Raw genomic sequence first — 26,605 nt, 5'->3', positions numbered from 1 at the left:
ATAGTGCACACAAAAAAGTTACAGCCCTTTGAAGTTACAAAATGAAAATCGATTTTTTTTCATATCTCGAAAACTCTCAGAGATTTTTTATTGAAAATGGACATGTGGCATTTTTATGGCAGCAGCATCTTAAAAAAAATTAAAGTGAAATTTGTGCACCCCATAAAAATTTTATGGGGGTTTTGTTCCCTTAACCCCCCAAACTTTTGTGTACGTTCCAATTAAATTATTATTGTAGCACCATTAGTTAAACACAATGTTTTTAAAACTTTTTTGCCTCTTAGTACTTTTTTGATAAGCCAGTGTTTATCGAGATATTTTGAATATTTGTCGAATCCACCACATATTTGTATATGGTTAAGTATGATTATAGACACCTGTTAATAATCTGAAAATTTATTTATAACTTACATTTTTAGGTATATTTTGAAAAAGAAGCCACATCTCGATAAAAGGTGACATCAAAAAAAGACTGAGGCAAAAAAGTTTTAAAAACACTGTATTTAACTAATTGTACCACAATAATAGTTTAATTGGAATATACACAAACATTTGGGAGGTTTAAAGGAACGAAACCCCCATAAAATGTTTATGTAAATATATAAAAAGAAGCGGTATCTCGATAAAAACTGGCTTATCGAAAAAATACTAAGAGGCAAAAAAGTTTTAAAAACGTTGTGTTTAACTAATGGTACCACAATAATGAATTAATTGAAAGGTACACAAAAGTTTGGGGGTTTAAAGGAACAAAAGCCCCATAAAATTTAATGGGGTGGACAAATTTTACTATAATTTTGTTTTAAGATGTTCCTGCCCTAAGAATGATACATGTCCATTTTCAATAAAAAAATCTTGAATAGTTTTCGATATATTGAAAAAAATCGATTTTCATTTTGTAACTTCAAAGGGTTGTAACTTTTTTTATGAGCACATTTATACTAAGGTAAGTTAGGTTCAACCGAACTATTTTTGACCCCAGAATGTGTGGTATAATTTATGAGCAATATCTTCGGGACACGCTGTATAGACACGGTTGTTATGCGTCCTCATCACTTTAAACAGTTTCCAATGTTTTGGCCTGTTTTGAAGGATTTTCTAATGAACCTAGCACGCTCGTTAACGAGTGCCATGTAGCATATTTGTTTGCTTTTAAAGGATTCACAACGCTTTTGAAGCATTTCCGATCATTTTGATGATTTCTTAACATTTGCGATGATTTTGATACCTTTTCGATGATCTTCCAACGCTTTTGTTGGGTTTTCCAACCTTTCCGGTCATATTTCGATATTCCCTAAAATGTTTCTGATACTTTACAACTGCTTTTGAAGCATGTCCGTAGTTTTGAACTCTTTTTAAGGTTATTGGCGAGTTCTCTTGCATTTTTAATACATTCCCATCGCATTTGGCGCTTTTTCGATTTTTTCCAAGGCTTTTCTAACGAAAATCTAGGAATTTTAAAAATTTCTAAAATTTTCACCCATTTTTTTATTAGCCTCGTATTATAGAACCGTCCTAGCATTTTCCGTATATTTAAGTCATAAAAGTTAAAACGAAACATAGCAGAATAATATAATTTTATTGAAACTGTTTATTGGCAAAAACAAATAGAAAATACCTGCAATTGAGGGCAAACAAACATCAATAAAAACAAACTATATAGCCCACCGATTATAGTGTGGTCTTATAATAATTATCAACAGTTTTTCAAAAAGACATTATAACATTAATAATAAACATCACGAGTATAATGGAATAAACTAATTAAAAAAATATTAAACCGAAAAGTAAGAGACTCAAAATGTAAAAAATATCTGCAATATCAAGTTAACTCTATTCTATGAATTGTAAAAAGCGAAATATTGTCAATTATTCAACTCACTTTGTGATGTAACACAAAACTGTGATAAATAATAGTTTTTGATTATTACAATAATTTTTAACGTTATGGTATATTAGTTTGGAATATTGGTAACTTTTGAACATGAAAAAATACTTGATAAACTTAACCTAACGTAACTAAATAATGAAATGAATTATTATTTATACACTCTACTAAATACGATTGAAAGGAAGAAATGACTTATAAAACGCTCCACACGTATCAAACCATAAATTTTCATTAACATCTGTTACAACTACAGAAATATTTCTGTTTTATACATTTCAATCGAGAATACATTTTCAGGCAGTTTTTCCACTATTTTGACGGCCTTTCAAAACTTTCTTGGCGCTGTTGACGACGTTTCGATGATTTTCCAAATTTTTGAAGTATTTTGATGATTTTAACAATCCGATCAATGATTCTGGCGTTTTGTCTGTCAATTCTGTAGACATGTTTATGTTTTGTACCTTTCCATATAAGATATATCTGCCAACTTTTTTTCCCGCGACTTCGGTACTTCTTCGACGTTTCTTCCGATGTTGTAGTACTCTGAAACATTTCTAACGTTTTTTTTTACATTTGCTATACAATCTTTAAATGCTTGTATGACACTTTTAACTATTTTTCAACGATCCTGACGCTTTTTCTGCGAATTATGTAAAGACATATTATTTCTGTTTTATATAAACTTATGAGCATAGAAATCGGCCCACTTAAAAATTTGGCCATTTTTGATGTGTCATATTTCCTAAACCTGTTGCCCGATTTAACTGATTTTTCGAACATGTTATAGTCTGATTCTTTAGCAATACCATTGTAATATTATTGTTGCAAAACAGGGAACTCTTCATTGTATAGCGGGTGTACCAATCAAATTGTGTTTTTTTTCTCAAAGTTTGCATCCCCCTGTGGAATATTCTAGCATTTATAAAATACTAAAATTAAAAGCCAACTATAGCCTCAGGTTTTCTTAACATTCTGTTTTTTGATTCATTTGTTTATGTTGAATAATAAAAAAGTTAGATACGTTAACAACTAGACATGTTCTTCATCGATACACAGTGTTTCTAAATAAGTACGACAAACTTTAAGGGGTAATTCTGCATGAAAAAAATAATGACAGTTGGCTTTACAAACGTATGTCCGCAAATGTTTCGTTTATTTACGTAAGTTTATTTCGATGGAGATCATTTCTCGACATTTCTCTTACAATTTTGACGACCTTTCAACGCTTTCTTAGTGCTGTTGACGATTTCTCGACAATTTTCCATCTTTTTGAAGCATTTTTGACATTTTTAACGATCCTGACGCGTCTTCTGTAAATTCTGTACATACATGTTTATCATTTATATACTTCGGAGGAGTATGCTATATCTCTAGACATCTTTTTCCACGCCTTTGGCGCTTTCTAGACGATTTTATAATATTAGGAAGCATTTCAGACGTGTCTACAATCTTGAAACACTTTTTGAGAAATTTATGATACCTTTTCGTCTACTTTTCAGTGGTTTTGATACGTTTTCGACGCTTTTACAAGCGCCAAAAGCGTTGGAAAGCATCGGTAGCATGGCATTGGAAAAATACTGAGTGCGCGTTAAAAACATTAAAAAACGCCTATAAAGCTTTGGAAAAGCATGGAGAAAGCGTAAAGTTCACTGTTCTACTAACAGGTGATATAATGCAGAAGAAATCGAATTTTTTATAGTACATATATGATGGTACTAGACAGGAACTAAAACTCAAATGAGAGAATTATTTTGTAAGAAAGTGTCGGAGAGAAAACTAATGATCATAGTTATGGCAAATAGATCAGGATCCAGTAAAACGAAGATTTTAATACTCAGAAGATTTGTGATTACAAAGGGCGCCACACTTAAATATTTATAAAAAATTTGGGAATAACAAAGTTATATCGAGAAGTAAAGATCCCAAAAACAGTTAGTGATCTGAAAAAAGCAACAATTTGATCGGTGATTGAAAAAGCCAAATATGAAATGATGGTAACAGCTGTCACAGGCTTTTTACAACAACCTTTGATACAAAGGTGACCTCCCACAAAAATTGTTCCTACTCTTTTCTGACTTTACCAAAATATTACTAAGAGAGCACTGAAAGGACAATTTTTATGCCCAAAGTACCAAAAAGTGTATAAATTATAATTCTTATAGAAAACAAACACTTAAATTTTAGCACTTACAACTAACAGTTAAACAGTGAATAACAAAACTAAAACTACTAAGCCACTTAGAACCTATATTCAAAGTGCATCTTCAGTAAATATTTTATGTTGACTTGAGCCACATCATAAACGATATATCTGAAAAGGTGTTAAGGAAAATATACAAATTATTTAGAATATCTAGACAATTACTGATAAAAAACAATCATATTCATCTAATGGCGCCCTAGTGTCATTTCTTATGGTATTGGTGCTTTTTTACCATTTCCCAATGCATCTTCAGCATTTTCGAAAGCTCTTTGAGAGTTTTTCAACACTTCTCGGTTTTGACGCTCATTCCATTATTTTGTGACTTTCCCGTGTTTTCCCAAAACTTTTGCTTTAGAAAAGACAACATTCCTTTTTTTCGTTCTTTGAATCGTTTGACTCTTTTGTTGCTATATCGACATGTTTACATTTTTGACATCTATTAGTAATTTTTCCAATAATTTAACATTATAATCTTTTTTTTAACATTTTTGAAGCTTGTTATATCCTCTTCACCTTTTCTTGCCGCTCATCCAATTAATACTTTCAAAGCTTTTTTGATACTCACTGACATGCTTTCTTGTCGGCCTTTTCAATTCTTTTGAAGCTTTCTTGTCTTTTTTCGACGCAGTTTACGCTTTCTCTTTTAGAACGACGCATTTTGACGCTTTTCGATTTTTTGGGTGTTTCATCGTAGCTTTTGTCGTTCTGTTTATTTTAAAGACTTTTTTCCTTCGCTTTTTGCGCTTTATTTTCTATTTTATAACTTTCTACGACGCTTTTTTGGCGCCTTTAGAACTATTTTCGACTGTTGACGTTTTCTCGTTGCTTTTCCAATTCTTTTAACGACTTTTGGGCGCTTTTTTCAACCCATTTTATGCTTTCTCAATGCTTTTTAAAATCTTTTGGCGTGTTCTCGTAGCTTTTATCGATGCTTTCGAGATATTTTAGACGCTTTTTTCCCTTCTTCTGGCCCTTTCTTGTCCCTTTTTCAACTATTTACTACGCTTTTTTGGTGTCTTCTGGTAGCTTCTGTCATTTTGTCCATGTCTTCCAATGCCTTTGGCGCTTTCATATCTCTTTTACAGCACTTCACAACGCTTTTTTGGTTTCTTTAGAACGTATTCGACTCTTTTGACGTTTTCTGGTCTATTTCTCAACGACTTAAAGACTTTCCCGTGTTTTTTCGTCACTATTCAATGATTTTGACGCTTTTCGGCAGTTTCTCGCGGCTTCCCTAACATTTTTGGCGCTTGGTTAATACTTGACATGACGAAGACTATCTGGCGCATTTCTGTATGTCGGCAAAATGGTAAAGGTCCAAAAAGAGTTGGTACTAATCAAAAAAGCATTTGGCGCTCTTGCCCTTCATTATTATCGGTAGAAGTTTATACTTCTTTGACTATCTTATCACATGTCCGAAATATTCCAGCATTCAAATTATCCGAAACTGCCGTTCATAACAACTATTTTGAACACCAATGTCTGTGTTATCATTTTAAATCATATAATCTAATCGTGATAATAACCCTAAAAACCCCCAAAAAACTACTAAATCTACCTATCCATCCACATTTTAAGTTATATTCGAAAAAAGGATACTCGTTATACAACAAACTGGACTTGGCATCGCTGGAAACTCCTTTTCCAACAGGCACTTCAATATCACCAATCTTCTTCACCACAGAAGGATCTGGATGTGTCATGCCTACACCTTTGCAACTGTGCTTCCCTTTTGGCAACTTTTTAATGTAATCGGCTTGCAGTCTTTCGTGCATCTACAAAGAATGATTTCAATTAACCAAATTGTTGTGTAGAGAATAGAAAATTATATTACAGACGTACAGACGTACCTATGTTAACGTCAGATGTCGGAAACTGCAGTAAATATGATAAAGGCAGTTTTTGTTTATATTTGATTCAGAGTTGGACCACCATCTCTATATTGCTATTTCAGCATCCTCATGCATCATCAGTGAAGCTATGCAGTCACAACTCTGAAACAAATATCAACAATCAAATTGAACTTACATGTCAGAACAAAAAAATATATTATTCTACTAAGCTGGCGTACACGTATACCCCGGCCCTCAAATATCTCAAGAACTAAAAATGCACAGTGCGTTATCAATATCACATGTAAACTGCCGTCGCGACGCGAAAGATGAAACTACCGAGGTTCTCATGACTGCAGCCCCCACTCCTGCAGATTGGTGTAACTTTTAAACACGTTTGGGGTACAAGTGTACGTAGCCCAGGTAGCATTCTAGGGTTAAGCGAAGCAAATATTTTTCTATTTTGGTATATGAAAACTGACATCAGCTCCAATTAACAATTAACAGTATGTGTGCGATATATTGACAAAGAGACGAAGATTTTTATGATTAGTAGTGATGCAGGATTTAACTGGAGAGACATTGTCAAGCATTATAATACGAGATCGCAGAGACTAGGGCTAGATATTTCAAATCTTTGTGGGCAAGGTTACGACGGCGGAACTAATATGTCAGGAAATTTACGTGGTGTGCAAGCGCGAATTTGGAAACAGCCTTTAGCATTGTATATGCACTGTGCCTCAGCATTGTATATCTGGGATGAATGAACTTTCCCCTTTGAAGGAGTGTGAGCCGTATCACTAAATGTGGAATAATAAAGCTGTGCTACTCTCAATATTCAAATGCGCAAAAAATTTTTTGGAAGATACTCCGACGTAGCAAGTCACTTACGGCTTGATAACACGGAAAGAGTCTCACCAGAGCTCAATCCTTTTGACACCATAGGTATCTGGGATGAGTGAATTTTATCCTTAGAGTAAGTGTGAGTTATATGGCTGTAATATAATATTTGCGGTAAGTCTGGTCCCCCCCTATTATGAATTTCTAGGTCCGCGCCTGGTGGGAACGAATTCTTTGAACAGAATATCGTTCCAAATCACGAAAACGATACCTACATTTATTTTTAATATTTCAATACTTACATTTCCTAGAGCTACATCGCAGAGCAGCATCAAACCCAACGGACTGTTGACGTTGGTGCAACAATAATTGGCAGACTTGGAGACCATATCAGCGAAGTAGATACCTTTGCCGAACATGTAACCGGTAACAGGCGCTTCTGGTGGGGCAATGCGAAGACCTTGAGATAGAATACCTGCAAAATTGGTAACTCTGGATCCGTGCCACAGCAGTTTTCTGTTCGGGAGCTTGCGGAATGGTTCGTGGCGCTCTTCTTCTCCTAAAAAGATTTGATAATTTATTTGTTTAATTAAAAATACGTACATATAAACTGAGTGTCAATTAAGAACAATGGGGTGGATAATGTCGTCTGGCGCTGCGATTCACTGACCAATCAGCGCACCAACATCACCCCTCACACTCTGATCACTGGCGAGTGATCGATTCTCTGACCTGGAACTGGAAAGGACAAAGACGCGTGTTAATCCCCAGAGAACAATAGAATGTCGGGGATAAAATAATGCGTTAAAGTCAGATTGACTTTCACTTTTATGGTCGGCAGTTGCCCTTGAGAGAAAAAAGTTTGTGTCTTTGTTGTATTTGTCCCATGCCAACTCAAAATTGCCAGTAAACTAAAAAAGAAGTAGAAGAATAAGATTGTGTAATGGTCGGCAGTTGCCCACGAGAGCAAAAAGTTTGTGTCTTTGTTGTATTTGTCCCATGCTAACTCAAAATTGCCAGTAAACTAAAAAAGAAGTAGAAAAATAAGATTGTGTAGTAGTCGGCAGTTGCCCCTGAGAGAAAAAAATTTAATGTAGTTGAAAAAAGGTTAGTTGTTGTATTTGTCCCATGTCAACTCAAAATTTCTACTAAACCAAAGAAGAAAAAGAAGATTGTGTATTAATAGGCAGTTTCCCCTAGCGTGAATTTTTTTATCTTGTTATGTTTGTCCCACACCAACCAAAATTGCCAGTTAACTAAAGAAGAAGAAGAAGTAAATTATACAATGTACTTCTATTGTACTTCAATTTTAAACTAAAGAAGAAGAAGAAGACTTTCACCTCGTAATAGATGACTCCTAGGTTCGGTGACTAAACATCCACCTGGAATCTGCTTTTTATTTCTTGCTATTTTTGGTATTGATATTTGTTGTATAACATTTCTTGTGATGTCTCTACTTTGTAGACAACACACTCAAAAGGTATACATATTGTGACATTTACTATTTTATTATTGCTTTTATTTACTTGCATTAAGGAGGGTCAATAAATGTCCACACATAAATTAATCAAAAACTTGCTTCTTTATTTAAACTAATTTAAAAATAACACTTTTATATTATTCCTAGACGTTAATGGAACAGTTAAAAGATACGAATTTATAATTTACCCGGAGTCTTCGGCTTCAGTGGAATTGGTATCATCGTAGGATATAGAAAAATTTTTGACTTACTTCTGTGCTTACCGCATACATAGGTACTTGCATTTTGAACAAACTATGGTTGTTTTGCCCACTTATTGGCCTTTTTCTTTTAGATTTTACTAATTTGACACATGAATGATATCGTCCCTTTCCATTTTGGGATGGTGTTGAAGGTGCTCAAGGGGATTATTTATAGTCCACTGTCAAGTTCTTATAAAAGTATGAGGAAATGAATTAAATTATAGAAATGCTAATTATGCCATCTAATAGGGCAGTAGTACGCCGACAACTACTAATTATTTGAGATTTTTAGGAACAAAGGTATTTAGAAAATCGGATGTAATGCAATGTTGTGGATATAGTCCTATCGCAAAGGGGAGTACAACGGCCTCCTTAATTCAGATGGACTTACCCAAGTTTTTTTATGTATTTTGACCCGTAGAACACGAATTTTTTGGGTAACAGTTGATCCGGATGTCGATAAGTTTGTTATAAACAAAGAACTTGAGGAATTACATAACAGCGATTTTCCGCAAAACAAAACATTTTTTTTGTATTTTTTGGGTGATTCTCAGCAAAAAATGCTCTGACAAGTTTTTTCGTAGGATGCATAGTTTTGGAGATAAACGCGGTTGAACTTTCAAACAATCGAGTGCAATTTTTGAACCCGAATAACTTTTGATTAAGAAATAAAATAGCAATTCTGCTTACTGCATTTGAAAGTTCAAGTCAAATTCTATCGGTTTTGATTATTTGCATTGCTAAAAATTAAGTTTTTATTTGTTAAACAAAGCCATAAACACATAGTGTTTCCCGTGCCCAATGCATGCGTTTTAATGTACGTAATCTACGTAGATATTGTCTGTATGCGCGCCTACTCGTTCGATTTCAAATGGGAAATGCATTGAAAATATCATTCAATCACTATGTGTTTATAGCATTGTTTAACAATAAAAAAAAAGAATGTGTGTGTACTTTGTACGCACGTAAGAAGTTATACTTCTATTATATGATTATATGATTATAAACGAAATTAATATACTTTTTATTTATATTTTATTTAAATATTAAATTAATTTATACTTACTACTTCTCAAACATTTTTATTAAAACAGTGCCAAAAATTAAAATAATAAAAAAATAAAACACACACAAACACATTAAAAATGCCACAAATGATTTCTGAACATTAATTGTCGGAAAATTTTTTAACTAAATACGTATTTTCTGAAAATAAAATTATATAATAAATATACTTACAATCATAAAATGTATAAAAAAAATAAAAAATAAAAGTTTCTATTGGGATTCGAATCAACTTACCACGCGGCTGGTATTTGCGTTGTATTGGGATTCACTCGTATTAAAACTTCGCCACAGAGACAGCTTGTCATTATGTGCGAAGATCGTCTAACTAAACAGATTAACCTTTTGACATTTTTAACTTATGTAAATCAAATTATTTTGATTTTGAATTGAAATGATTTAGAATTGAAAAAATACAACAAAACATAAAGTAAGAAAACAATATATTAGGTGAATATTGATAGAAATTTTGATGGTAATCAAATTATGTAAATAAAAGTATTACATACTACTTATGTATTTTGGTAGGTTCAAGGTAGGTATCGGAGCCCGTATAACGACTAATAAATTTCGCAATCACTTGCGTCGTGCAAAGTGGCTATGTTCAAATATCATAACAAAATTTGATCAACTATTTATAAAACACTTACCAGTGAAAGATTCTTTAGCTTTGAATAAGCGAGATCTGCGGCACTCATACTAATACTAGTCACAGTTTGATGAGCTTTCACATTGGCATGCAACAATAATCTCTTCTATGTAAATCTATGTAAAGTCCAAAAATATAATATTAAAACTATTTAAAAAGGCAGTATAACCATTAACTAACTTTTTGTTTGTTGTTTCTCTTCCTACAAATTTTAAAACGCAACAAGCATACATTATAACCAAACCACAGTCCCACAGCTGTGCCACAGCTGCCATATTGGATAATTTTTGTCATGTCATTTGAACATCCAATCAGAACAAAGTTATAATGCGCATGCGCCCAGTCGATAGGTTTTACCATATAAAATTTCACCGTCATTACGCCCGTAAAGAAGTATAACTTCAAAAATTAATTTTTAGCAATGGAAGTAATCAAAACTGATAGAATTTGACTTAAACTTTAAAATGCGGTAAGCAGAATTGCTATTTTATTTTTCAATCAAAAGTTATTCGGGTTCAAAAATTGCAATTTTTCGATTTTTTGAAGGTTCAATCGCGTTTATGTCGAAAACTATGCATCCTACGAAAAAACTTGTAAAAACATTTTTTACTTAGAATGACCCAAAAAATACAAAACAATGTTTTCTTTTGCGAAAAATCGCTGTTATGTGATTCCTCAAGTTCTTTGTTTATAACAATCTTATCGACATCCGGATCGAATGTTACCCAAAAAATTCGTGTTCTACGGGTCAAAATACATAAAAAAACTTGGGTAAGTCCATCTGAATTAAGGAGGCCGTTGTACCCCCACTGGCGGCAGGACTAATACTTTTTAACCCTCCTTGGTCCTTCTAGGGTTAAAGGGGTAGGGCCAAAATTTTGGTCCAATGCTATTTAAATGCATTCATTTTTTTCGCATTCTGAGAAAACTAGTAAGCATTTTGAAAAATTTAAACGTAGAATGAAAGATTACACTATTACCGAGGGCCGAAAGTCCCTGAAAACTTCTATAATGTATATTTTAATAAGTTACAGGCGTGAAAAAAAAGAGAAAATTTAGTGTGATTTTTAATTTCAAATATTTCATTCAAAAGAAAAATTTTGTTTATTCCAAGGGACTTTCGGCCCTCGCTAATAATATAGTATTTTATTCTGCGTTTAAATTTTTCAAAAATATTTATTAGTTTCCTCATGATTCGAAAAAAAAAAGAATGCATTTAAATGGCATTGGAACAAGATTTTGCGCCTTCTCCCTTAATTCTAATATAAATTTGCCGGAAAAACTTTTTCGATAAATTAATTATGTTAGTTCCAGGTTAACCCTGCATCTACCCCCAGAGTGTACCTCCAAAAATGTATCAAATATCAGTGTTATTTCTGAAAGTAAAATTATCACTTTATGATTTAGTGTTGTTCAAAGGGAGACAATTAGTTAAAAACCAATTAACAATAAGTTTTTCTTTCAAAATTTTGGTAATCAAGAGTATCAAATCCAGAAGGATGACAACTCACATGGAAAGTACTGTCATCAGCAAAAAACACGGTCAACTCCCTCATTTTAAGCGTATACTAAGGCAAAATAAGAAATTATTTTTTTATCTATTTTGATGGCTTTGGTAAAGACCATAATAGTCAGACAATTTTTTTATTTAACTATATTTTTTTTTATTGAAAACTCATCCGTCACGATTATAATGCTTACAAGTATTATGCTCTGATTTTAAACCAGGAGGAGTAATTCAAATTTACCGCTTCGTAATGCTTGTTTGTAATTGGTCCAACCTCAGGCTAGTTTACTCCACTTTTATGACACTAATGACATTTTGATACTATGTTAAATTTTACAGTTAACTATTTAATACAAGTTAAATTTATGGGTAATAGTATAGTATAGTTGATCAAAAAGATGGCATAACCCAGACATCCAAGGTGAAAGCTATCCTTCAACACCAAATTGTTCTATATCGTCCAAACAATGTCCAGAAAAAAGTCACACAATTTAGAGCGTCGGGTTTGGGGGAGAGAGGGGGGAGAAATCGATAAATTCGTAGTTTTTTAAGTTTTTCGCGCAAATATTTCTAAAACTATGCGGTTTAGCATGAACAACCTTCTATACAAAATTGTTCTACATTAAATTTGAAATAAAAAAGGCCCTATGCATAATCTTTCTAAAATTAATGGTTCCAAAGTTACGGAGGTAGTATAGTATAACTGGTCCAAAAAAGGCCTAACCCAAACATTCAAAGTAAAACTTTTCCTCCAACACCAAAATGTTCTATACGGTCCACATATTGTTCAGTAAAAAGTTACACCATTTTGAGCGTCCGGTTTGGGAGGGAGATGGGAGAGAAGCCGGCAAATTGGAATTTTTTTTAAAGTTTTTCGTCAATATTTCTAAAACTATGCTTTACCGTAAACAATGTTATATACAAAAATATTCTACAGGAAATTTAAAACAAAAAATGTTTTATACATAATTGTCATAAAATCAACGGTTCCAGAGTTACGGAGGGTGAAAAGTCGAGGTTTTCGATACTTTTTATATTTTTTGGGCAATATTTATGCTATAACTATACCAAAAACCCAGACATCCAAAGTGAAAGTTATCCTCCAACACCAAATTGTTCTATATGGTCCACATAATGTTCAGAAAAAAGTCACACCATTTTGAGCGTCGGGTTTGGGGGAGAGAGGGGGGAGAAATCGGTAAATATAAAAAGTATCGAAAACCTCCACTTTTCACCCTCCGTAACTCTGGAACCGTTGATTTTATAACAATTATGTATAGAACCTTTTTTGTTTTAAATTTTATGTAGAACATTTTTATATAGAACATTCCTTACGCTAATGCATAATTTTAGAAATATTGACGAAAAACGTAAAAAAACTACTAATTTACCGACTTCTCCCCCATCTCCCCCCCAAACCGGACGCTCAAAATGGTGTAACTTTTTACTGAACAATATGTGGACCATATAGAACAATTTGGTGTTGAAGGAAAACTTTTACTTTGGATGTCTAGGTTAGGCCTTTTTTGGACCAATTATACTATACTACCTCCGTAACTTTGGAACCGTTCATTTTAGAAGGGTTATGCATAGGGCCTTTTTTATTTCAAATTTAATGTAGAACAATTTTGTGTGGAGGGTTGTTCATGCTAAACCGCTTAGTTTTAGAAATATTGACGAAAAACCTAAAAAACTACGAATTTGCAGGTTTCTCCCCCCTCTCCCCCCAAACCCGACGCTCAAAATGGTGTGACTTTTTTCTGAACATTATGTGGACCATATAGAACAATTTGGTGTTGGAGGATAACTTTCACTTTGGATGTCTGGGTTTGGGTCTAAGTATACCATACTATAAACAAATTTTGTTAGTAATTACTTAATTGTAAAACTTATCTGTGCTTTCACCATTAAATACACAACCCACGGTTCTTAGACATTACTACGATTGCCTAGATCGACTAACCAATGAACATTAAGGGTGCGATTACGTCACGAGAGTGTACTGTCATTTAAATCGTAACATGATTTTTTTCGAATCCTGAGAAAACCAAGTATTTTAGAAAAATTTAAACGCAGGATGAAAGATTACATTATTACCGAGGGCGGAAACCCCTTAGAATAAACAAGCAGTTTCTATTGAATGAAATATTTGAAATTAAATATCACACTTCTCTTTAATTTTCACCCTGAAACTTATTAAAATAAACATTATAGAAGTTTTCAGGGACTTTCGGCCCTCGGTAATAATGTAGTCTTTCATTCTGAGTTTAAATTTTTCAAAAATATTTATTAGTTTTCTCAGGATTCGAAAAAAATGAATACAATTAAAACACACTGAGAATTTTGACATGCGTCAAAATTTTGCATTAACTCAATGTAAAATTCCAAACTGTTGAATTCCAGCTTCCCTAATTATTTTACATCAAAAGACATTAGAAACTATTTGTAGAGGATTGAAAGCTGTATTGAAAACAACTGTTAAAATTGGTCTACGTAATTAAACATATTCCAAAATTTTGTAAAAATGTAATACATTTTAGTTTTCAGTCCAAACTAAGGCCACACACAATGCAATAATGTTCACATTTTTGAACTGTCAATATTTTTATTTTATCATCTATTGTTTAAAAACAATACAGTTGATAAGATACCCTCAGTTGCGGAGAAAGTATTAATAATAAAGATTTTTTATTCAGTCAATGGTGGAGCACTGTCAGTTAAATAGTAACGTGTGGCCTAACTTTTACACGCATACCTATTGTGGCAAATGTATCATATTTGTCAAAATTTTGGAATGCATTTAAATCGTAGAACAATTTTAACTTTTGATTTTAATACAGATTTTAATTCACTACAAGTATTCTCTCATGACTTTTGATGTAAAATAATTAGGGAAGCAGGAATTCAACAATTCAGAATTTTACATTGAGTTTCCTATGGCCCTTTTTACGATTCACCACCCGGTATAAGATAAAATGTGTATTATTTGTCTAATTATTTCATAATAACACAAATAATACACATATATACACAATAACACACATTCAATGATCGAAAATCATTTAAAAATATGGGAATGTAAACTCTTGTGACGTAAAGTCAAAAATATAAGTCTCCCCACCACCGCCGGACAAGACAACCGTAATAAAGTCTAATAACCGTGAGTTTACTCCACTTTTATGACACTAATGACATTTTGATACTATGTTAAATTTTACAGTTAAATACAGTTAACTGTTTAATACAGTTTAAATTTATGGGTAAACAAATTTTGTTAGTAATTACTTCATTATAAAACTTATCTGTGCTTTCACTATTTAATACACAACCAAGTATAATGTGTGTTCAGTCCATTGACATATTAAGCGTAGACTCGGCATAGGTACTCACCAAAAAAACGTAACGCGGAAACAGCATCGAAACAGTCGATCGGTGGTCTATCTATCTCTTTTAACCAAACGAGGCCGCGCATGTGACTGACAGAGATGGCTAGACCACTCAATCCTATGTCGACGTTACACCCCGATGCATTGAGTGGCATATCCCTAGCCAAGTCTATCCTTTTACATGTCTGTGGTTAAGTCCCCCAGCTCACCACATAAATGAGTAATAATATTGGAGCCAAAACCGAGCCTTGAGAGACACCATATCAGAGACCGTTTTTGAGAATCACACTGGCTGAAGTGAACATAGGTACTTATCACGATTTGACAGATACGAATCAATTAGTCGAATAGCATCACTATGAAAATCATAATAATAGGAAGTTTTCTTAGCAGAACACTATGTGTGACACAAGCAAAAGCTTTAGTGAGATCTAACAAGGATGCAAGAGAAGAATGTCAAGATATTTTCAAATTCCTCCAAAATGTTAGAGAAATAATCAATAGCTCATGTTTTATTTTTCCGGAATCCATACTGGTTTATGGCGAATATTTTATTAGATTCAAAATGTAGATTAATTTCGTTTTTTTTAATTGGTTCATAAACTTTTGATAAGATGGACAACAAAGATATATGGTTCAACAATTCGATAATCATCAATAGAGCTTTCATTATTTCCACTTTTTAGACCTAAACTAGCATTATATGGAACTTATAATTAATTAGTGTATTCTGAAAAAGTTTTTTACCTTGTCGTTTGACAGTATACACCTGGTCGATAACCAACTCGTAAGTATTATGGTCAGCTGCATGAGTGTTCTTGACATATTCTTCGATAATTTGGAATTCTTCGCTTGCTTTGTCCAAAACATCGATCTCTGTATTGAGCTGCTTGTAGTAGCTGTCGACTGTGTGTTCTGATCCTGATGTGTTCATTACGTTGTAGGCGATTTCCAGTTCCAACAAGCTGTCCAACATTTCGATTTTTTGCTAAAAAGTAAGTTTGCATCAATCGATAGATACTACTTCTCTCGAGAACCTTAGAGTCTAACTAATAAAACAATTTTTATGCTAACTTATTAACTTATTTTTGAAGTGAAAACTTCTTTAGGGACGTTGTGCACTTTTTGGATGCGGATTGCACGGGACGATATGCATTGGGACGATATGCACATTGAATTCGCGACCGTCATCGCGACCGTCATCGCTTCGGGCGAAATAAATTTTGTATTATACGTATATATTATGTGTATGTATATATTATTATAACTTGTGTAGAAGTATTTGAATTTAAAATAAACGTAAAACCTATTTTAGGATGGGGCAGAGGATTGATTTTGCGACCGTCATCGCTTTGGCGAAATAAATATTGTACTATATATTATGTGCTTGTATATATAAATTGTGTAGAATTATTTAAATTTAAAATAAATGTAGAATGTGACACACGCGCGAAAAATGTCGTCGAGCCATAAGTTCGCGTACTTACTCGCGTGTCTGTCACCCCTTTTAGATCAATTACTGGCGCACCCTGGTATAGTATTTTTACTACAAAAGCGATATTACCTAGGTCAAAATTTTTGACGTAAGAGAAGATGTTTTGACAGTTCTCTTACGTAAAAAATTTTGACCTACGTAATATCGCTTTTGTAGTAAAAATACTATATATCAGTAATCTTACAATTGACCATTCCAAATCACGTGATATAATATGGCCGGCAGTGGGCAAAAATTTAATAATATCGGGTTTACATCAGTTTTTGTAAAGAATATCCTGTTTGGTTTTGTTTTTTATTGTTAATTGTGCACCGAAATTGTGATAGCAAATAAATATAAACTAGTTTATCGCCTACATAACTGAATTATCCCATAGTAGTTATTGACACAAACTGGTAACTAATATGGGATAATTCAGTTCTGTAGGCGATAAACCACTTCATATTTAATTTGTTATCACAATTTCGCAGATTTCCCTACACAATTAACATAAAAAAACAACCAAACAAGATTTTCTTTACAAATTAATCTAGATGTAAGGTTAAATTTTGCCCACACCCGGCCATGTTTGACGTTTCATTGGAATGCCTAATTCACAATGATCTTAAGAGATGAAATACAGCTGGCAGCGACCAACTATGAAAGCCGAACAAGAAACCATGACAACGAACTTATTGAACATATCTATCAGAAGAATGGACCAATATAATCAGAAGACTCCAGCGAACGTGGCTACAAGATTTAATACAACAGTGAAATAAACCTATAAGGCGGAGGTCATTGGATGCTCCTCCTTGCTTGCTTAAAAATTTCATTCAATTTACTTAAAGCTCTTAAAAAGTTGATTATAAATAAAAGTTCATAAGGAAAAAATCTTTTAACGACCAAAAATACAAATATCTGGTAATAATTGACATGGAAAGGGAAAAACAGCAAGAAATCAGAAGACTTAAGGTGAGATAAATAAATAGATTCACTTAGATTTTTTTTTATTTTATGTCATTTTAAATAAAAAGTTTCAAAACACTGTTCTATTGTTGTAGTTTATTTAATTTAATACCTAAAAATAGGGCTAAAAGGACCAAAAATCATGCGAGAAAAGGTTACTACAGCTTGTTTTTTATGTGAAAGTGTGGGTAAAAAACTAATTGGTCAGATAGTGGAGTCAATGAAGGTTTTCACCTTCTCGGGGGTGGAAATTATTTTATTAAAAATAATACCACTAATCGATAGAGGGACAAATTATAAGTAAAATTTGTTATATAAAGTTATTTCAATAAATCAATAGTTTTTGAGTTATTAAAGATCAAAAGTTTTGATTTTTCCTGAAAAAAATCCATGTTTTAAAGCAGTTTTACATAAATAACTCAAAAACCATAAGTTTCTTCAAAAAAGTTGTTATTACCAAAATCGAAGATAATATAAAAATAAATAAGCTCCTTATTCGAAAAATCCTATATTACAAATACAAAGTGAGTTATATGTAATTGAATGTATATTTTTTTCCGCGAATACTCAAATCTTAGTATTCAAGCTTAAATAACAGGAAAACGATGCACTTTGTTAAATATAGATATTAAACATTTTAATAAAGTACTTAAAGGTAACTATCAAAAAGCTATATAAGAAGTCGATAGCATCAAAATTAAGCAAGTTATGATGGAAATAAGAGGACCCTTTCAGATTTTTTAGGGAAGAATGAAAAATGAAACATACGTCATTTCCACAAAAATTAAAATCTATAGTAACCCATTTAAAACTTTATTTATTTTAACATGAGTAATAACTTCAACAATTTTGACCGGTTTAGAATGCATATTTTTGAAAAAAAAAATACGATTAAAAAAAATTAGAATTTTTCAAATTTTCGTGAATTTCATTTTCTTTTGATAATAACTCCAAAAATACTCGATATACTTAAAAAATGGTAGAGAACAAAATTTTAGTTTTAACTTTATTTAAGCTTTTTCTTTTTTTAATATTTTTTTACGACAAAAAATAACCGAGATAGAAACATTTAAAACCTAAATTTTACTGCGAGAACCATGTAACCGGGGCCCTTTCACCTTGTATTTAAAAAAAATAAAGGATTTAGAAAATTATGTTTAATACAGTGTTATAGAACTTTTACTTAGCTTTGTAATGGTTTTTGGATAAATCTCATATTTCAAAATTTAACAGAGTTATTTTAAAAAAACCAATAACATTTTCTTTGAAAAAATTTTATAGCGGAGATTTTGTATGTATACAGGTTGTGGGAAGTCCAATTAGTCGTTTGTTGTAGGAGATACGAAAAAAGTTTATTTAGGTGAGATTGGGGCATAGATAATATCAGAATTTAAATACATTTCCAAATATACAGGGCCACCCATATTGACAGGGTGAAACAAAATTATCTTTTGTTTAATGGAACACCCTGTATATTTTTAAATTTTTGGATTCTCCTCTATGTTTTATTTCTTAAAATATCAGGTTTTGTGATGTTATACGAAGTAGTTTAAAAGATAATTACGTTTTTATTTTCAAATTTCATAGCAATATTCACCCCCTGACTTTTAATATAATCTATTATTGTTAAAAATTATTAATCTAGCATAACGTTTAATTTTAGCTAATACAGGGTTGGTCGAAACTGAATGAGTGTTTTCTCAAAGTTTGAGAGTATGAGTTTTCTCAAACGGAGCAGCCTGTAATGCCTGTAATGAGCATTGTAATGAAATGCTATTGTATGGCACTTTATTATTTCCCACCCTGCCAGTGAGAACTGAATTTATTTTTGAAATCCCTAACTTTATGTCTTTAATTATTTTAAATATTGTAAACGATTAAAAAACAATAAAATTAAATTGAAATGAATAACCAGTGTATATCTTCCACATTTACTTCATATTTAACGTAGCCTGTGCCATAACATTGCACAGATTATTATTCCTGTATAGCAACGATATACCATGAATGTGAATTCATACTTGAGAAATGTCCTATATCCAGTCTCACAAAAAAAAGGGATTCCTCAAACATAATATATATGCAGACAAAATCAGCCAAAGTGATTTGCGATATCTAATTAAAGGCCCTACCAAGTTGGTTTTGTTGAATATAGCATGGAAGCACGACGATACTTTAGTGATAAGCGTATTTTTCGTAGTAGCTATAGTATGTTGTTTTATATTATGTATTACCTATATTAAATTAGTTTTAGTATGTTTTTTTATCTAAAAAAATGTAAAACAAACAAAAATTCTGTTTTTCTTGTAGTTGTTTTTTCGTATAGATATTGTTTTATATTGTAGTAAATTGAATTTAGTTTTAGTATGTTCCGTTTGTTTGTAGAATTATATTTAATTAGATTTGCTTTAATTACTAAAATAAATAAATTTTCAATTATATTTTATGTATTTGTGGAAAAGGAAACCTAGCATTAGCGGCCACATTTCTACAACGGCCAATTGTTTTCTATTTTTAGTGGCCGTTATTGTCAGGTTTTACTGTACCAATAATATTTTATTAAATTATGAAATATTATTTAAATAAAAAAATTATAAACTTGATAAAAGAAAGTTTGCTTAGAATTTACTCCTCTATCTAATTATGGGGTTATTTTTAATAAAATAGTGTTCACCCATGAGAAGGGGTAACATCCACCCCCAGGATAAAAGCGCAAGTTGGTACCACATCATTTTTGTTTCTTGAGGTATCCTCTAACTACTTACCAATTTTCATGAAAATTGATGGAGGTTCAACGAAATCAGGGGTGAAAACCTTCAGTGACTGCCTTTTTGGAAATATAAAAGATTAATTTTTTTCGTGATTCTCGATTTGCTAATTTTCTGATTTTTGGTTGCTATAAGGTTTAAAAAATTAATAAAAATTATAAATCATGCACATAAATGTAAAAAAATATTTATTTTACTTAATTAAACGAGATTGCTTGAGCCAGAATGCTGAAATCTGAATTTTTATCATTAAAAAAAAGGTGGATTTCACCCCTAAAATGCAGAAAGCGCAACTTGGTGCCATATCACTTTTGTTTTTTGAAGTATCCTCTAACTAATCAACAATTTTCATGAAAATCGATGAAGTTTCAAAGAAATCGTGGGTGAAAACATTCAGTGACTACACTTTCAGAAATATAGAAGAATAAGGTTTTCGTGATTTTCGACTTGTTAATTTTCGGATTTTTGGATGCTATAAGGTTTGAAAAATTAAAAAAAATGTAGTTCATGCACATAAATATAAAAAAATATTTATTTTTCTTAATTAAACGAGATTAGTTGCGCCATAATGCGGAAATCTGCATTTTTTACAATTTAAAAAGTAGGGGTGTATACAGGGCCGGCCCTAGGGTTTGCGGCGCCCTAGGCGAAAACAAATTTTGCGCCCTCATTACAGTTGAAAAAGTTCAACTAGCACTTTACCGGGACACGGTATTTCAACTCTGTGTTATGTTAATAATTTAATTTAATTTAATAAACCTTTGATTAATGACTGGGATATATAAATAAAATAACTGCTATTTTACATAACACAAACTTTAATTTCATAAAAAGCAAATGTAATTACATAAGACGTACTTTAACCAAAGGCATATGGGTTTAATGGGTCAAAGTTGAATTCTGTACATATAATTTTCATCATAAAAAACGGAGACTCAAAGTTAGTCTACAAATCTTTTATAACACTGTCTTAAACAATACACTGACTAACATATTGCAATATTGTTTGCTATTGGATTACTGTTCTATTAACTTCGGACTGAAAGTCACTTTTAAATACAGATTAGAAATTAACAGTATTTCTTGGCTAAAAACTAAAGTCCTAAGGGCACTTTTCTTGCTTTCTGCTTAGCAAATTCTTGAATGAGAACTTTTAAGTCTACTTGTCTTGCTCTCTCACTTTCAATAGATATTGTCGCCAGACCTACAAGTCTCTCCTGGCACATTGTACTGCGGAGATAGGTTTTAATTAATTTAAGTTTGGAAAAACTCCGTTCTGCACTAGCTACAGAAAGTGGCATCGTAAGCAAAATACGAAGTGCTACACATATGTTAGGAAATCCATTCTCAAGGTTGTGTTGGTAAATGTAGTTTAGGACTTCTTCAGGGCTTGATATAGAGTCGATGAGATGATGAGAAATTGCTTTCAATTCAGAACACAGTCCTACAGCATCAATATCAGATTCAATTAAACGTCCATCTTTTTGAATTCCTAATGATTTTTCTAAGTTGTTGCACATCGACTTAACCTCAGATGTAGTCTTGTTTTTAAGATCAGTAATGTTGTATAAAAATCCAAAGACACCAGATACTGTATTTAACTGGGAAAATCTTTCTTTTACCGCATTAGCAGCCGTGTCTAAAAGAGCAAAATAAAATTGAATCTTGAAACTTTCTGACGGGTCACTGGCAACATTTGCTGATTCATCTGTTGATTCATAATCAAACATTTTCTTCTTTTTTCTTATTCGGACCTTCTCCCTCTCAAAAATTGGTTCTATTCCAACTTCTTCTGCTACTTCCTTAGCATCAACCAGAACTCTCTGAAACTGTACATCACTTCTGGCTGTAACCAAAAACTCTTCGGTTTTTTTCAGGTGACTAACTGCTTTCTGGAGACTCAAATCCTTTTCTTGTAGTATCTTACTGGTTAGGTTTACCTGAAATAAAATATTGTGCCATGTAACAAGGGCAACAATAAACTTGAAGTCTGAGAGGTGTTTAAGTAATCCAAGTGCTTCTACCTTCGCAATACTGCCACTTGATCCTTTTAGAGAAGTGTCCTCAGAAATCTCCTCCAAAGCATCACACACATGAGACAAGTGGTACCGCAGAGGCGTTAGTGCATCAATTCGACTGGACCATCTTGTATCACTTAAGGGTTTTAATGTCAAAGCTGGAACATGACGGCGCAAAACATCCCATCGTCGAGTTGATGCCGAAAAAAACACATATGTTCGTTGAACCACATCGAAAAAAGTAGTAACCTCTACACAGCACGAAGCTGCATCGTTCACAACAAGGTTCAAAGTGTGTGAGCAGCATGGAACATAAAATGCACGTGGGTTGACATCTAAAATTCTCTTTTGAACTCCACTTTCTTTTCCTCTCATGTTGCTTCCGTTGTCATAACCTTGCCCACGAATATTCTCTACAGGCAAAGAAATCTCTTTTAACTTTTCTAAAACTACTTCCGTCATATACTCACCACTGGTACTTTCAGTGAGAGGCACAAATCCCAAAAAGTGTTCTTTTACAAGTACTTGATGATAACTAGATACTTCTGTTGAGGATGCCAGAGATGACTTTGGTAGTTCAACAAATCGAATAATAATTGTCATTTGCTCTACGTGACTAACATCTGGTGTGCAGTCTAAAATAATAGAAAAATATTTAGCCGTATGTACTGAGGACAATATATCTGCATTTATTGCATTAGCTAAAGTTTGAATCATCTCATTTTGTATATTTTTCCCTAAGTAATGAGTGTGCCTGTTGACATCACTTTTGATTTTTCTTAGATGCTCATTCATTATTGGGTCAAACATGGCCAAATATTCAATAAATTTTAAAAAATTTCCGTTGTCATTAACATCTAATTTTTCTGTCGTGCCGCGAAATGACAAGTTTTGGGACCCAAGAGTTTTGACGAGAGCAAACAGCCGTTCTAGAATTTTCTGCCAGTAAATTTCCTCTTGTTTTATTTTTTGTTCATAAACATTGTCAACAGTTAAATTTTTTTTAAGTGCTTTTTTCAGTGTTTTCCATTTTTCAAAGTTTTGAAGGTGATCATTTGATGTTTCGTGCGTTTCAAGGAGGGCCGACATATTGTGCCAGTCATTACAACCACTTTTGCCTAATGAAGAAGAGACATTTATGCCGCCAAACACCTTACAACAAAAACAGAAAACTTTGTCGGTAGATTTTGAGTATTGAAGATAGTCTCGGTACACATATTCACCATTTGGAAGCCTCCTTCTATAATGAAAGTCAGAAAATTTTCTGTTATTCACACCCTTCGGAAATTTTCCTTTTACTTGGTCAGGTCCATGCTCTACTAAAATGGTTCGTAAAGTTTGGCGATTAATATTTAGAGTGTCCCAAGACGCTGGATCAGCATAATCAAGCGTAACTTTGGGTGAGATTGAATTTTCCGGCAGTAATTCCACTGCATTATCTGTAACGTCAACGTCCATTTCAACGAAATTATTTTGAAATTCTTGCAGTTGACGTTCGTTGTTTTCTGCAGAAGTAGATGGCGGTTCAATAGCTGTTATCCTCCTAGGACATTCTTGAGGTTGGATCTGGATGATTCCCCCAGAAGTAGAAGGTGATTCAGTATCTGTTTTCTCTGTAGCATATTCTTGAGGTAGGAGCTGGTTGGTTTTTCCAGAGGTGGAAGGTGATTCATTATAACTTTCCTCCCTAAGAGTTGTGTCATTTGGTTTAATTAAATATTTTTCAAAAGACCCTTTAGCTTTTTTTGCTGACTCCTCTCTTTCCTGTCTTCTTTTCTTAAACCAAGAGCCCGAGTGTTTTCCTGACATCATATCTGGAAAGAAAACAATGATTGGATTAAGCTAACTTCATTTTGAAAAAATGAAAAAATTTTGAATGTCTTTACTCAAGATATGAAATTAGGATTACACCCCCAAGAAGCAAGGACTTCTCTTAAATAAAATTACATTAATAGCCTATTATTTTAATATTATTTATAAATACATTTAAAGTAGGCCTAATTTTGAAATCAATTTGATAGAAATTAGAAGTTAAAAAATTTTACAAAAAAATCCAATGGTCATTCTTGCTTAAAAAGTCAAGTTATACTGTTTTCAACAAAAAATAATTTGTTTTGATAAATATTTGGAAGCAAAATTAGAAATGTCCAGGTGGATTTCAAAACTAATAATTCATTCAACATTCATATTGTGTAATATTAAATAAATTAAACAACCACTCAGTTCGCCCAAATCCCAGAACAGCAGCCAGCATGACCAGCACTCAGCAGCCAGTTCCTAATCAATCACATCGGCATCGTAGGCGAAACAGAGGCAAGTGTTCACAAGGGGTTTTCTTTAAGTTATGATAATTAAACAATCTCAATTTTGATTTGATTTAGGCCTATATACAACAACAATATGACAATGGCCTATATGATATGATGACTGAAAAAAATTATAAATATGAAGAGTATAAGCTACTTACTTGTTAATTCAAACTTCCTTTTGCAGTTTTGTTATCGTAAATTAACAACTACTACTACTGTCAATCAATGCACAAACAAAGTCAACAACACTGCACTACTACACTAAACTGAAAAGTGAAAATGCATAACACGCAGCGCCCTAATGACAGACTAGTACTCTTATTCTGTTCACGCTATGACTGCTGGCTTGACTGAAGTGAAGAGTGTGGGGTTGCCGCGACCACTGCGCCACTAAGTAGGCTTACGCTCAGCGAGGTTGCCAAAACGAGTAATTAATGTTAACGTTAAGTTATAGTTTTGCGTTTTCTTATTTTATAAGACAACTAAAATAAAATATCCTTCACCTTTCATTACCCAGTGATTTTTCTGTCTCTGCGAGTTACACAACTACTACATGAGAAAGTACTACGTCCCTAATTTTGCGCCCTAGGCGGATTTTGCGCCCTAGGCGGCCGCCTAGTTCGCCTATATGGACGGGCCGGCCCTGGGTGTATACACCCCTAAAATGCAAAAGCGCAAGTTGATGCTATATATCTTTTATTGCTTGAGGTATCCTCTAACTACTTACCGATTTTCATGTAAATCGATGAAGGTTCAACAAAATAGGAAGTGAAAACTTACAATGACTGCACTTTCAGAAATCTAAAAAATAATTTTTAAAAAAGGGGTGTATTTCACCCCTAAAATGCAAAAAGCGCAAGTTGACACTATGTCACCTTTGTTCCTTGAGGTATCCGTTAACCACTCACCAATTTTTATGAAAATCGATGGAGGTTCAACGAAATCTGAAGTAATAACTCATATCCACCTTCATTGACTCCACTAAGAGTAATCAACTCATAGTAGAGGATCCCATATAAGGTCTAACTTCACCTAGCTGTTTATCTGATAAAAATCATTGGATATGTAATTTAGCCTGTTAACAATTGCAAAAAACAAGGGTTGCCCGATCTAATTTTGTTGTAACTATAATTAATTAATAATTAAAAAATGACTTTTTTTATAAGTTTTATAAAATATTTTTTGACCCAGGCAGATATTTCAGATTTTTTAGATCATTCTAAATAAAAAAGGTCTTTTGTAATTTTTCTTTAAAGTTGATCATTTTCGAGTTATAAACAATTAAAAACTGAAAAAAGAACAAAAGATGACGATTTTCAAGGCTCAAAATCACAAGTAAAAAATATCATGTTTGTAACCATCAAGTACCTAAATTCAAGTTCAAACCTTCTTCTAATTCTATCGGGTCCCGATAAGAATTTTAGACATATTTTATTCTAAAACCTATATTTTTTTAAATTGTTAATGAGGAAGGTTTCTTATGGGGAGACGGCCATTAACAACTAAAAAACAATGTTTCAAAATACTTATCAAGAGCTGATAGAATAAGGTTTGAACTTGAATTTAGGTACTTCGTAATTTCAAAAATGATATTTTTTACTTATGTTTTTGAGCCTTTCGTTCTTTTTTCAGTTTCAAATTGTTTATAACTCGAAAACGATCAACTTTAGAGAAAAATGACAAAAGACCTTTTTTATTTAGAATGATCCAAACAAATCTGAAGTAATACCTGCCAGGATCGATTTTTTTTACTTTAAAAAAAATGTCGTTTTAATTATTAATTAATTATAGTTAGAACAACATTAGATCGGGCACCTCTTGTTTTTTGTAATTGTTAACATGTTAAATTACATATATCCAATAATTTTTATCCGATAAACGGCTAGGTGAAGTTAGACCTTATATCGTATCTTAGACTTTACTTTAGACTATGAGGTGCTATGAGTGAATGGCAGTAGAGCCAGTGCCTCTTCCT

At 32.6% G+C, this 26,605-nt stretch overlaps 1 protein-coding gene across 2 annotated transcripts in view; it reads right to left on the bottom strand.

Moving 5' to 3' along the window:
• Positions 1-1,559: 1,559 nt before the first annotated feature.
• The window catches only part of LOC114332241 (poly [ADP-ribose] polymerase), a 99,105-nt gene continuing 74,059 nt past the window's right edge, over positions 1,560-26,605 (bottom strand). For both annotated transcript variants that reach the window (XM_028281998.2, XM_028281999.2), the window contains 4 exons: positions 15,840-16,080; positions 7,066-7,322; positions 5,691-5,866; positions 1,560-4,199 (listed from right to left, as the gene is read on the bottom strand). In XM_028281998.2, coding sequence (XP_028137799.2) covers positions 4,127-4,199; positions 5,691-5,866; positions 7,066-7,322; positions 15,840-16,080 — 747 coding nt within the window. In that variant the 3' untranslated portion in view covers positions 1,560-4,126. The remainder of the gene's footprint in view (positions 4,200-5,690; positions 5,867-7,065; positions 7,323-15,839; positions 16,081-26,605) is intronic.

The sequence above is a fragment of the Diabrotica virgifera genome, chromosome 9 (assembly GCF_917563875.1).
Source record: "Diabrotica virgifera virgifera chromosome 9, PGI_DIABVI_V3a".
Taxonomy (NCBI): domain Eukaryota; kingdom Metazoa; phylum Arthropoda; class Insecta; order Coleoptera; family Chrysomelidae; genus Diabrotica; species Diabrotica virgifera.
This window is presented reverse-complemented; position numbering and strand designations above follow the sequence as displayed.